The 12,479-nt window shown below is 63.2% G+C and overlaps 3 protein-coding genes across 4 annotated transcripts; 2 read left to right on the forward strand and 1 right to left on the reverse strand.

Moving 5' to 3' along the window:
* The first annotated feature begins 449 nt into the window (after nucleotides 1–449).
* NUDT8 (nudix hydrolase 8) lies at nucleotides 450–2,463 on the forward strand. 2 transcript variants are annotated; one of them, XM_075547985.1, is made up of 4 exons: nucleotides 450–721; nucleotides 1,298–1,430; nucleotides 2,009–2,086; nucleotides 2,167–2,463. In XM_075547985.1, exons 1-4 carry the CDS (start codon nucleotides 528–530, stop codon nucleotides 2,392–2,394), a joined length of 633 nt encoding a protein of 210 aa, XP_075404100.1. In that variant the 5' UTR covers nucleotides 450–527; the 3' UTR covers nucleotides 2,395–2,463. The 2 variants fall into 2 exon arrangements, with proteins under 2 accessions (XP_075404100.1, XP_075404101.1); XM_075547986.1 differs by lacking the exon at nucleotides 2,009–2,086.
* A 1,106-nt stretch (nucleotides 2,464–3,569) lies between these two features.
* LOC142446223 (double C2-like domain-containing protein gamma) lies at nucleotides 3,570–7,360 on the forward strand. Its single transcript, XM_075547987.1, has 10 exons — nucleotides 3,570–4,880; nucleotides 4,958–5,037; nucleotides 5,107–5,178; nucleotides 5,390–5,499; nucleotides 5,589–5,724; nucleotides 5,806–5,843; nucleotides 6,536–6,709; nucleotides 6,781–6,862; nucleotides 6,955–7,051; nucleotides 7,128–7,360. The coding sequence occupies exons 1-10, from the start codon at nucleotides 4,637–4,639 to the stop codon at nucleotides 7,256–7,258; spliced, it is 1,164 nt and encodes a 387-aa protein (XP_075404102.1). The 5' UTR covers nucleotides 3,570–4,636; the 3' UTR covers nucleotides 7,259–7,360.
* A 228-nt stretch (nucleotides 7,361–7,588) lies between these two features.
* Nucleotides 7,589–12,315, reverse strand: NDUFV1 (NADH:ubiquinone oxidoreductase core subunit V1). Its single transcript, XM_075545270.1, has 10 exons — nucleotides 12,150–12,315; nucleotides 11,186–11,268; nucleotides 10,943–11,113; nucleotides 10,103–10,286; nucleotides 9,282–9,471; nucleotides 8,620–8,832; nucleotides 8,353–8,519; nucleotides 8,126–8,207; nucleotides 7,829–7,974; nucleotides 7,589–7,734 (listed from the first exon to the last, which is right to left on the reverse strand). Exons 1-10 carry the CDS (start codon nucleotides 12,219–12,221, stop codon nucleotides 7,648–7,650), a joined length of 1,395 nt encoding a protein of 464 aa, XP_075401385.1. The 5' UTR covers nucleotides 12,222–12,315; the 3' UTR covers nucleotides 7,589–7,647.
* Nucleotides 12,316–12,479: the final 164 nt, after the last annotated feature.

Genomic DNA, 12,479 nt, shown 5'->3' on the forward strand with positions numbered 1-12,479 from the left:
CTAAGGGTTACAGAGGATGAGGGGGAGGGAGAGAGGCGTGCTTCAAGTCCCGGGGGAAAGCAGAGCAAAGGTCCGGCGGCTGGAGTTACTGACGCCCGAGAGGAAAGGGGGAACCCCGTGAACCCTGTAAGCGCGGACTCTGCACGGGCCCACGTGGAGACAGGAGGACAAGGGATTCTGGGAGTTTCAGCCTGACTCCACAGCCCGAGTGTCGGAAGAGCCAGGTCGGTCGGATGGCTCTAACTTTAACGCAGTTGGAGCAGTTCCGGGAACGCCCGGGCACTCACAGGCCCCGCCCCTTCCCTTAGGGCCACGCCCCTCCTGGCCCAATCCCGCCACTTCGATTGGAGGTTCGGTTGTAGTCCCCGCCTCCGGCCACGTCGGTTCCCTCCCAGGCCCCGCCCCTGCCGGCCTCGCAGGCCCCTCCCTCGCCCCGCCATGCTCGGAGCCCCACGTGTGGGCGGGGCCTCGAGGCACCCTCCGTCCGCTGCGAGGCCCTGGGTGTCCGCGCCGCGCGCTGGGCGGACATGCTGTCCGATTATCTGTCCGCCGAGAGCGAGCAGCGCTGCCGCCGGCTGCTAGCGGGGAACACGGCGCGGTGCCGCGCGCACCCCGCGGCGGCCGCGGTGCTCGTGCCGCTGTGCGTGGTGTGCCAGGCCCCGGCGCTGCTCTACACGCTGCGGTCCCGCCGCCTGGTCGGCAGACACAAGGGCGAAGTCAGGTACTCGGCCGGCCCCGCGGGCGGGCGCCTCCTCTCTGCGGCCCCGGCGTCCGCCTCTCCCAGGGGCTCTGTGTGCGCGCGCCCACTGCAGAAGGGCCCGCGACCCCTGTGCCCCCATCATGAAATGCGCCTGGCGTCGCTCCGCCGTCGCCCCTCGCTTGTCCCCCTGCCCACCTCGGGCTGTTTCCCTCCTGCTGGCGACCGTGGGGAAACTAAGGTCTATCCCCAGGAGCCGAGTGAGCGCCCCTACCCCACCTAATGACCTCAATGCCAGAGCCAGTGGGGCCACCGTTGGCAGTATTAGACCTTCAGAGCTGCAGGTCCCTCCTGCTCTAATCGCTAGGGCCCCATAGCCCACCCTGCCCGGCCAGGGACTTACCTGGTCCCCCAGGTAGGCCCAACGGACTCTCCAGGAGTCATGTGCCCTACCCACGCCTCACTGCAAACTAGGACAGAGGCGAAGCACACAGTGGGTCTATTGCCCTTTGATGATGTCATCACCCAGACCCAGAGCCCTTCACCCCAACGTCTCTGTGGCCCTGACAACCCAGCGACCAGCCTCCTGTGCCTGCTCAGTTTCCCAGGGGGCAAGTGTGACCCTGCAGACCGGGATGTGGTGCACACGGCCCTGAGGGAGACCCTGGAGGAGCTGGGCCTGGCCGTGCCAGAGGAGTGCGTGTGGGGGATCCTGAGCCCCGCGCATGACCGGGTGAGCCCCCAGACCTCAGGCACATCGACATCTGTTGCCTGACCTTATACCTGCCCTGGGCTGGGAGGTGCCACCCTAGGGACAAGGAGAGGCTGGCAGGGACACCGGCAGCTGCCCGGCACTTATTTTGCACCTACAGCACCCCTTGGTGGAGCAGTAAGGACGCCTGGCAGTGGTTAAACACGTGGCTGCTGGCCGAAAGTTGGTGGGTTCAAACCCACCAGCAGCTCCGAGGCAGAATGTGTCAGTCTGCTTCCGTATAGGGGACAGCTCTGGAACTCCGTGGGACAGTTCTCCTCTGTCCTTGTTACAAGGCAGACTACAACCTAATAGTTCGGTGGGCTTTTGACAGGTGTGGGTACGGAGGCTCAGGTTGGCGGAGGTCTTGAATGATCACAGGGCAGGCTGTCCTCAGTGGAGGGGACCCCAGAGGCCTAAACTTGTCCAGTGCATGGGGCTGGAGGGAACTCAGGGGTGCAGCGGGAGACATAGAAAGCAGAGGAGTCTTCTCCCAGGCTCCCCTCTACCAGGCCCAAGGCCCCACCACCCTCTGACAGCCTGTCCTCCTCTCGCCCTAGCAAAAGGCCTCCGTGATACCTGTGCTGGCCAGCCTGGGGCCCCTGGACCCCCAGAACCTCAAGCCCAATCTGGACGAGGTGAGCTTGGGGTCCAGGCTGGTCCGGTGGGCAACAGCAGCCCATCCCCTGTCTACCCTCCCTCTGCCTCCTGCCCACAGGTGGATGAGGTGTTTGCACTGCCCCTGGCCCACCTGCTGCAGGCACAGAATCAGGGCTATACCCACTTCTGCCAAGGAGGTCACTATCGCTGCACCATGCCTGTCTTCCTGCACGGGCCACACCGCATCTGGGGGCTCACTGCCGTTATCACAGAGTTTGCGCTGCAGGTGCTGGCGCCCGGCAGCTACCAACCCCGCCTGGCTGGCTTCCGAGTGCCCAGGTACTGAGGGCCCACCCACAGCAGCTCCAGCCAGGTGGATTCCACTCCAGGACTGAATAAAAAAACTTGTCACCCACTCCTTGACTCTCAATCCTTTCACACTGGGTGCTGGCCCTGGGCCAGGCCTGCCAGACAGCTGGCCCCCTGGCTGGCACCTCCACTCAGTCCCACTGTAACTCCTGGGGGAGAAGGTGGGGTGCAGTAGCAGCATATTTTTTTAGCCCTGGTGGCCCTGGGGGCTGCTCACTAAAAGGTCGGCAGTTCAAACCTATCAGCAGCTCCTAGGAATAAAGATGAGGCTGTCTGCTCCCAGCCTTGGAGCCGTTCGACTTGGCCTTATTGGAGTACTGTGAGCTGGGCTCGACTAGGTGCCAGCGGGCTTGGCTTGACCCTCTCAGCAGCTAGGGCTGCTCCCCTGCTGACCAAGCCAGGCTCGGGTAGGGTGGAGACTTGGCCCGAGGTCACTCCCAAGCTGGGATTTGAACTCCAGAGCCCAGACTCCCACATGCTACACTCTCCCCTCCGGGCCAGGCTGGCCCTGTGCAGTGGCACCAGGGATCCAGAGAAGTGAGGGGGAGTCCTCCTCTTCAACCTGCTGGGATTGATTATAAAGCTCCCATACCTGGAGCCTCTATATCTTGTGCCAGGTGCTGAGCTGGGGACTGGCCAGATGTTGCCTGGTTCTTTGGGAGACCTGGGGTGAGGGATTTGTATGGTTATCCATCGCACAGACAACAGTGTATGGCAAGTGATCAAAAACTTCCCCCACTGACTGACTTTACCCAAAGGGATGGTGATTACAAAATGCAGAGGCAGCTTCAGGCAGGGCTGGATCCAGGCGTTGGAGGGGTGCATGCTCTCGAGTTCCCTGGCTGGCCTCCCATTCAAGGAATCTCTATCGTGAGAGGGCACCGGTCAGAGGGCAGGACTCCGGCAGCCCATCAACAGAAAAGAGCTTCTCTTGACTGGCCCCTAAAATTCATCAAGTCAGTCTGTCCAATGCCCTCCTTCGGGACCATTAGGCAGGGTGCTGGGTTGGTGATACCTTGTGGACAGGGTCAGTGCCACTTCCCAGTCTGGGGAGGGAGAATGGGAGTGGGAGAGGCTTCCTGGATTGAGTAGTAAAGGGGGGGCATCCAAAGGGCAATAAGGAGGGGGTCCTGGGCAGGTAGGGTCAGCCAAGGTCATCTATGGGAACTGACATTGAAACTGAAGGTGAGCAGGGGTAGGCCTAGTCAAGGGGCAGGTGCTGTCCAGGAAGGAGTAGCTGAGCTGTTTGAGGAATCCTAGCAAAGCAATACAGCCCTGGTGGCTTAGTGGGTATGCATTGGGCTGCTCACCACAAGGTCAGCAGTTGGAAGCCACCAGCTGCTCCGGTGGAGGCAAGGCTTTCTACTCCTGCAGTTACAGTGCCTCTGAAACGCCAAGAGGGGAATTCTAGTCTATCTTGTAGAGTAGCAGGGAGCTTGGGTTTGGGTTTAGCAAAGCAATGATGAGTAGGGTCAATGGGGCGGGAGCTGGAGAGGCCACACAAGGGCCACAGGTACAAGCCACAGAGAGGGTTCTGTTCCATTTGTGTGTATGTGCTGATCTGACTTACAATTTTTAAAATTTGAGCTGACTCGGGGTGGTTGCTGTCGCCTTCCATCCTGCTTCCTGCAGCCCCTCTTCACCTCTCCCCTCTTCACCATGGCCCTGCCCCTCCTTTTAGTCAGTCCCCTCTTCCAATCTGTGCCCCTCTGTTCCAAATCCCACCCTTTTAGACATCTTCTCCTGTATGCCCTCCCCCGCCTCCACACCTGCCCCTCCTGTCATCCCCACAACCCTTTGCCACCTCTGGCCCTCCAGCCTTCGGGGCCACATGATGGTGGTAAAAATAACTCCTGTGAAGGGGGGGCGTGAAGGGGTGGTGAGAGGTGAGAGAGAGGCTCAGCCTCACTGCTGGGAGGGACCCCTCAGGGGATGGGCCACGTGTTCTGGGCTCTCCCCCTTTCATGGGTCACACTTGCTCACAAGATCCCCCAAGTGCACACCCAGCACCAGCTGCGAACCGGGCCAGGTGGAAGCGGCTCTGGTCCAGGTAAGTGACCCAGCCAGGCAGACCCCAGACTGGAGCGCCCCGGATTCCTCCCCAGTCAGCCCAGTGCTGCCCTGACCCTGCGCTCTGTCTGCAGGTGCGGTTGCCCTCAGTGATGTCCCTTCCCGCGGGTGCTGGACGGTGGCTCTGAGCCGCCCATGCCGGCGTCCCCATGGAGGGCTCGGCGGCTGCGGGCTGGCGGCGGCCGCTGCAGCGGGTCAGCATGCAGGAGCACATGGCCATCGACGTGAGCCCCGGCCCCATCCGGCCCATCCGCCTCATCTCCGACTACTTTCCGCACTTCTACCCCTTCGCCGAGCCGGCCCAGCGCGGCCCGGACCCGCGGCTCGCTGCCTCCGGTGCAGAACGCCCGCTGCCTGCTGCCCCCGAGCCCGAGGGTGACTCGGACGACAGCAGTAAGCAAGCGTGCCCAGGAGGGGTGCTGGGGTCGGGCCTCGTTGGGGTGGGGCTGACCGGCCTGCCCTGCTCTCAGCTGGCCTGGGCATGCTGGAGTTCACGCTGCTTTTCGACGCGGACAACAGCGCCCTGCACTGCACCGCCCACCGCGCCAAGGTGAGCGTGGCTGGGGACCCTGGACCGCCTCTCCCTCGCAGGCTGCCCACACCCACGGTCTATTCGCAGGGCCTCAAGCCCCCCGCCTCCGGCTCCGTGGACACCTACGTCAAGGCGAACCTGCTGCCAGGCGCCAGCAAGGTGAGCGTGGCACCCGGGCCCCACCAGAGCCATCCGGACCCCGGCGCCGAGCCCCCCAGCTGAGAAATGCGCCTGGGGGCTCTCCACGGGAGGCAGTCGGTGCTGACCCACCCCCGGGCCAGCCAAGCACGCACACGCGCACAGTGAGGGCCTTGGAGGCTGGGGGGAGGGGGAGACCAGGAGGTGCTGACCCGCCCCTGCCCCACCCCAGGCCAGCCAGCTGCGCACGCGCACGGTGCGGGGCACCCGGGGGCCTGTGTGGGAGGAGACGCTCACCTACCACGGCTTCACCCGCCAGGATGCGGGGCGCAAGACCCTGCGGTGAGGACGGGGCGGCCTTATGGGGTCGGGTGGCAAAGGCTGGAGGAGGGGGGCCTGGGCGGGCCAGGCCTGACAGCGGGGACCACCAGGCTGTGTGTGTGTGAGGACCCACGGCTGCGGAGACGCCGGCGGGGGCCCCCGCTGGGGGAGCTGCGCGTGCCCCTGAGGAAGCTGGTGCCCAACCGTGCGCGGAGCTTTGACGTGTGCCTGGAGAAGCGAAGGCTGGTGAGTGGGGCTGCGGGGCTCGGAGCCTGGGAGAGGGGCGCTGCCTCTCACCTAGAGTCCACTCGGACACTCTGCTTTTAGATCAAGAGGCCCAAGAGCCTGGACGCTGCTCGAGGCATGTCGCTGTATGAGGAGGTGGGTCGGACGCCTGGGCTTACCTGGGAGCCCTGGCTGGGGGTGGGAGAGGGCCAGACACCTGCACAAGTAACAAGGCAGAGGTCAGATGAGGGCAGCCTGGGGCCAGTGGTGCCTACCCCTGCTGGGAGGGACGGGCACAGGGAGATGGGGCAGGGGTGCAACGCTCTGCTTACTGGGTCAGTATGGCCCTCTTGGGAGGAAGAGGGGCAGTGAGGGTGACTGCTAGGTACTGTGGGCCCAGTGGAGACCAGGCCAGACCCTCAGTGGGAAGGCAAGGTGAGCGCCCCCTCACCAGGGTCTCTCCAAGGCCTCCTACTCAAGAGGAAACGCCCTGTGCCTCTGCCCAGTAGGGGAGACACAGGTTGCTACAGGCTCAGGTGGAGGTGCTCTTGAGCAGCCTGTGGAGCCCGCCTGCACCTGCCATTCAGTTAAGTGCTCGCAGCTGGCTCCTCCTCCTTCCCCAGGACAAGGGAGGGGCGTGGCTCCCAGAAGCCCAGGCCTATTTTAGGTGTGGAGCACCTGATCCAGACTGTGGCAGAAGGCAGGCACACGGCCTTAGTGTGGAGCCCCCACCCCCCCCGACTTGTAGGATGGGGGGTCCCCATGGCTCTCTGGTCCCAAATGTCTTTGAAGCTGGGGGCCCTTGGGGGGCTGGCCAGCCAAGGGTCTGAAGTGACCTTCACTTGCAGGAGACGGAGGCGGAGGAGGCGGCCGGGGCGGAGCGGGGGCGCATCCTGCTGTCACTCTGCTACAGCTCTCAGCGGGGCGGCCTGCTGGTGGGTGTGCTACGCTGCGCCCACCTCGCCCCCATGGACGCCAATGGCTACTCGGACCCCTTCGTCCGCCTGTGAGTGTGAGCCTGGGAAGGGGGCCCCTCTGCCGGGCCACAGCTGACCTGACCCACCTGCTCTGCATCAGTCTTCTACAGCCCAGTGTGGGGAAGAAATCCAAGTACAAGACCAGTGTTCGAAAGAAGACCCTGAATCCCGAGTTCAACGAGGTCAGGCTCCCCCTGCAGGGTAAGCCCCCGTCCTGCCCAGCCCTTCCTTCCTTCCCAGGACCCCAGGCCCTCCTTCCACTCCCCACCCTCAGGAATTCTTCTATGGGGGCCCTCGGGAGGAGCTTGCTCAGAAGACTCTGCTGGTGTCTGTCTGGGACTATGACCTGGGCACTGCGGATGACTTCATTGGTGAGTGAGCTGTGGGGGGCTGGGTGGGAGGCCTGAGGAGTGTCCAGGGCCCTCACCCTCACCCCCCTACCACCAGGTGGGGTGCAGCTGGGCAGCCATGCCAGTGGGGAGCGCCTGTGGCACTGGCGTGAGTGCCTGGGCCACAGCAACCGCCGGCTGGAGCTGTGGCACCCGCTGGACGGTGTGCCCCTCCAACTCAGCGACTAGCCCTGCCCACCACCCCACCCTCCTGCCGGACAAGTAGGTCCAGCCCCTGCTGAGAGCTGCCTCCCTGCCTGCCTCCTTCCTAGCTTGAGATCCACCCTCCACTCAACCCTAATGCAAAAATAAACATCTGCTCCAAACCAGACCAGTCTGTGCTTTCTGCACCACAGCCTCCAGCCCCAACCTGGGGAGGCCTCCCAGGCGCCGGTCAGCACTGCTGAGGGCAGCCTTAGGGACCCACGGGACCCACTGGTGACCTTGGTGGACTGTGCCCCAGGCCCCAGGGAAAGCCACAGCAGTGGGGGTGGGGCGGCACAGGGGCAGCGACAGGAGCAGCGGCACTTGCTTTATTGTCAGCACCGGACGACAGACAGACAAATGGACTGACAGGCTCAGAAGGCAGCTTGCCGGGCCTGGTGCTGCTGGGCAAACTGCTGCATCCGCGCTTCGAGCTCAGGCCGGAAGTGTCGGATCAGGCCCTGTGGGGATGGGTTCAGTGTGAGGCTGCTCTGGCCCCCAACCCTGGGCACCCACCTCCAAGGGCCCCCTGCCTGCCGGGCCAGCCACAAGTACCTGCACGGGCCAGGCGGCCCCATCGCCCAGGGCACAGATGGTGTGGCCCTCGATCTGCTTGCTGATCTCCCAGAGGGCATCGATCTCCGCCGGCCGGGCATCGCCCTTGACAAAGCGGGCCATCACCTTGTTCATCCAGTCCACACCTGCAGCCATGGGAAGGGGCCGGATGGGCTCCTGAGGGGGCCTGAGGGTGGGGGTGGTGCCTGGGAGGAGCCCCGGGGCAGGCCAGGAGGCTACAGCGGCTTGCTCAAGCCCAGGGCCCAGAGTGGGACAACAGGCAGGCAGGGAGCTCACCCTCACGGCACGGGGTACACTGGCCACAGCTCTCATGCTTGTAGAACTCAATGAGGCGGGCGATGGCCTTCACAATGTCCGTCTGGGTGACAGGGGAGCGAGGAGGTGCCAACTCAGCTCCCAGAAGCAACCCGCCTTCCCGCTCCCATCTCCCCCTACTGCCCAGCTGGCATGGGCACACCAGGGATTTCAGACAAGCCCAGGGGGAGCCCTGACTCGAGGCCTACCGAGCGGTCCATGACGATGACGGCCGCCGTGCCCAGACCCGTCTGAGCCTGCACCAGCCCGTCGAAGTCCATCAGCACCGTCTCACACACGGACTTCGGGATCAAGGGGGTGGATGAGCCGCCAGGGATCACAGCCAGAAGGTTGTCCCAGCCTCCTGTGACACCCCCTGGAGCCCCAGTCAGTCCCGTCAGTGATAAGGCCAGAGCACCGTCCCGCAGCTCCAGAGTATCCCCAACCCCCGCCCACCTGCCAGCCCCCAGCCACACCAGCATGCTTCTCAATTAGCTCCTTCAGCGGCACGGACATCTCCTCCTCCACGGTGCACGGGTAGTTGACGTGCCCAGAGATATTGAAGAGTTTGGTGCCCGAGTTGCGCTCACGCCCGAAGCTGGCAAACCAGGCCCCGCCACGGCGGCAGATGGTAGGGGACACGGCCACCGTCTCCACGTTGGCCACGGTGGTGGGGCAGCCGAACACCCCTGCAGGATAAAGGGCAAGACCGGACGGCTGGAGCAGGGTCGCACCGAGACCACCCGCCTGTTCCCTGCCTGGTCCTGTCCTCTGCTGGGCCCTAGTCCAGCAGCAGCAGCTGTGTGTGCCTGCATCGCCAATATACCCAGCTCCAGGCCGGGCTCTGTGGGGGCAGAACCAACGATGAACTCGCAGAACTGGAAGGGGCTTGAGGGCTGAGGCAGGATGAGGGCTGCAAGGGGCACTGGCCCACAGCCAACGGGGGCTCAGAAATGCCACAGCGGCCCAGTGGGGGATCTGAGGCCAGACCTCAAATTCCACAGTATGGGGCTTTCTCCTCCCATGAAGAGTTAGTCTCAGAGGACAGTTCTACCCTGTCCTAAGAGTCAGCAGGGACACCAAGGCAGTGCGCTTGTTTAGTTTGGGGTGGCAATGAGGACGGGCGGGGCAGGCTCACCCACGTCGGCCGGGAAGGGTGGCTTCAGCCGGGGCTTGCCCTGCTTGCCCTCAATCGACTCGATGAGCGCGGTCTCCTCCCCGCAGATGTACGCTCCGGCACCACGCACCACAAACACGTCAAAGTCGTAGCCGGTGCCACAGGCATTCTTGCCAATCAGACCTGCCTCGTAGGCTTCGCGGATGGCCACCTGGGAGAGGGTGGGAGGTCACCGACCCGGGGAGCCCAGGCCGGGGAGCCCGGACTTTCCGTGTGCATGTCACCTCTAGAAAAACACTCAGCCTATCATCAGAGCAGGCGATTTGCGGGAGAAAGCATGTAAAGACATAACTCGCGTTCTCAGCACGTAGTTGAAGGGTGGTCCCCTGAAGGGTGTCTTCTTTTCCTACGGTTTTCTGGCTCTGTGAGCACACACGTCCACAAGAAAAACACTCTCAAGGTTAATTTTTTGACATGTGATGACAACCGGACCAACACCTACACTGCCAACTCTCTGCCAGACTGCGCTAGGCCTATCTTCTAGGCCTCCACTGCTCAGAGCCGGGTAGAAAGGGGTGTCTGTTTGTCCCTAGACTGCAGGAATCACCAAACTAAGGATTCCTAAGCTGCCCCGTTGACCCTTCTGCAGGAAACATGCGTGCCAGTGAGGTCCCCAGCATGTGCCCCCCTCAAGAGTCTTCTGGAGGGCCTCCCGCCTGGGTCTGAGAAAAACAGAACAGAGGCCCTGAGGAAGCAGCTTTGCGGGCCTGGTTCCATTAATGATGAGAAATGGCTGCTGGGTGAGTGGGGCGAGCGTGAACCCCTAGCAACCCCCTGCCCACCTGCAGATTGGAGGCCTCATTGTAGAATTCGCCTCGGATGTAGATGTAGGCCGCTCGGGCGCCCATGGCCCGGCCTCCCACCAGGCAGCCTTCCACCAGCTTGTGGGGATCGTGGCGCATGATCTCTCGGTCCTTGCAGGTGCCCGGTTCCCCCTCATCCGCATTCACCACCAGGTACTTGGGCCTGCAAGGTCAGCAGGTCAGTCAAGCTGCGTGCCCACTGGGGCTGGACCGTCAACCCCATGACACCCTCACTCCTCCCAAGTATGTAACCTCCAAGGGCCCATTCCTCTATTCCCTCTCACCATGTTCCTGGAGTGTCTGCTTGTTCACTACCAATGGCAGGGAGCTCCCTGCGCGTCCCATCTTGGGGAAGCTATGACCACAGAAAAGACTTTTGTCCTGCTCAGTTCAACTGCGGCTCCCTGTGCTGAGCCCATATTCTGCTCCTGCTCACAAGGGGCCTTCCCCCCATGTATGGGTCAACATGCAAGTCCAGTGCTGAGCGATCTCTTTTTAATCTCTGCACAACATTGCCACGCTCACTTAGGAAAACGAAAATCTCTATTCTTAGAAGACAGGGAGAGATATGAGCAGTTAACTCTGTAGGAGTCAAAGCCCTCAGTGGGCTCTGCTCCCCCATACATCCCCACCGAAGCAGAGTAGCGAGAACTACATGTCCCGTTCCCATAAGCCCTGGGAGCATCTTCCCACCTCCATCATCACTGTCTCTAAGGAGGCTGTCCAAAGGCCCAGATGGGCTCCCACAGCTACTGGGGCTCTCCTGAATGACACGCCCCCCCCGCTCCATCCCAACCCCCCACTCTGCCTTCCCCACACCTGCCATCGGAGGGCTTGTTCATGAAGCTCCACTTGAGGCCAGTGGGGAAGCCGGCACCACCACGGCCCCGCAAGCCCGAAGTCTTGACCTCGCCAAGGATCCAGTCAGGCCCCTTCAGCAGGATCTCCTTGGTCTTGTACCAGTCGCCACGGCTCTGGGCTCCCTTCAGCCTGGAGAGGGTGGGGAGGCCAGTGAGGGGAGGTCCCACACTTGGACCCACCAGGCTACGGGCCCCCACTTACCTCCAGTCATGGCGGCCATACAGGTTGGTGAAAATCCGGTCTTCATCCTTCAAGGAGCCGAACGAGGTTTTCTTGGGCGCTGTCTGGGGAATCGAGAGTCAGGAGATGGGGGCAATGGAACTCTGGGTCCATGAGGGGTATTGTAGATTCCTGGATCCCCAGTGCTTAGGAGAGGCTGGGTGGGCTGGGGGAGGGCAGGGTCTTAAGCACGCACATTCTTCTTCCATCAGCTGCTAGCACCACACACTGAGCACGTCCTGCAGGCCAGGCGCTTGTCTGTGGCATCCTGCACCACCACCCACTGCAATCCCGGGAACAGAGGGAAAGCAGGCGAGACAGCTCACACAGCAGGAGACAGAAGGGGAGCCAGGGAAATCTGGGGCTGACGCCCACTGCACCAGATGCCCACTGCACCTGCAGGGCCTGGGTAAGGTCCTGGCCACAGATGGTGGACTCTCCCACTGGACCACACACTGAGTGAAAGCAGGGGCCTTTGCTTAAGTTGGGAGAGGTCCCCGTAGGAGAAGACTGAGGGAGGTGGAAATGCTACAAGGCCCAGTGGGGTGCACCACAGCTGAGGACACCGGGAAATGCTACAAGGCCCAGTGGGGTGCACCACAGCTGAGGACACCGGGAACCTGGCTTCCGTCCCCTTAAAAGCACGTCTCGGCCACTATAGGGCGCAGAGCGACGCTGTTTTCTGCATCTGTAAAACCGGACAACGACCCTCGTGTCTCGTCCTGCAAAGCCGTGGCAAGGAAGGATGGGGACAAAGGCCCCATTTGCTGCAAGTGACTTGCACGGTCTCTGCGCTAGCCGCGGGACTGCCGCACACCGGTAGTCAGCCTCCCGTTAGGGCCGCTTCCCTCTAGCCAAGCCAGAGGCAACCTGGGGACGGAAGGACGGCTCGCGCCGAGGCCCGCAGCGCGGTCCGGCCCGCGAACACCGCTGGTCCGAGCCTCACCGTGTCGCCGCTGAAACGCACGCACACTCGCGCGGGGAGCGACCCGCCGAGCAGCCGTCGCGCCGCCAGCATCGCGGCGGATAGCAGGGTCACCTCCCGCTGTCACCTTCACGCCTCCGGGGCTGAGGAGCCGGCACGGAGGAGACGCGAGGGGGCGCACCGGAAGAGCGTCACGCGCCCTGACGCCGGCGGCGCCCCCACGCACCCTCGCGCTCTTTCAGCCCCGCCCCCCGGGACCGGGAGGGCAGAGGGACCGGAAGTGGCTTGCCAGCGCGCGGGATTCTGGGAAATGTAGTCTCGCTGGCTTCAGTCCGCCTTCCTCCCTCTGCT

Source organism: Tenrec ecaudatus, chromosome 4, assembly GCF_050624435.1.
Source record: "Tenrec ecaudatus isolate mTenEca1 chromosome 4, mTenEca1.hap1, whole genome shotgun sequence".
NCBI classification, from domain to species: Eukaryota; Metazoa; Chordata; class Mammalia; order Afrosoricida; family Tenrecidae; genus Tenrec; species Tenrec ecaudatus.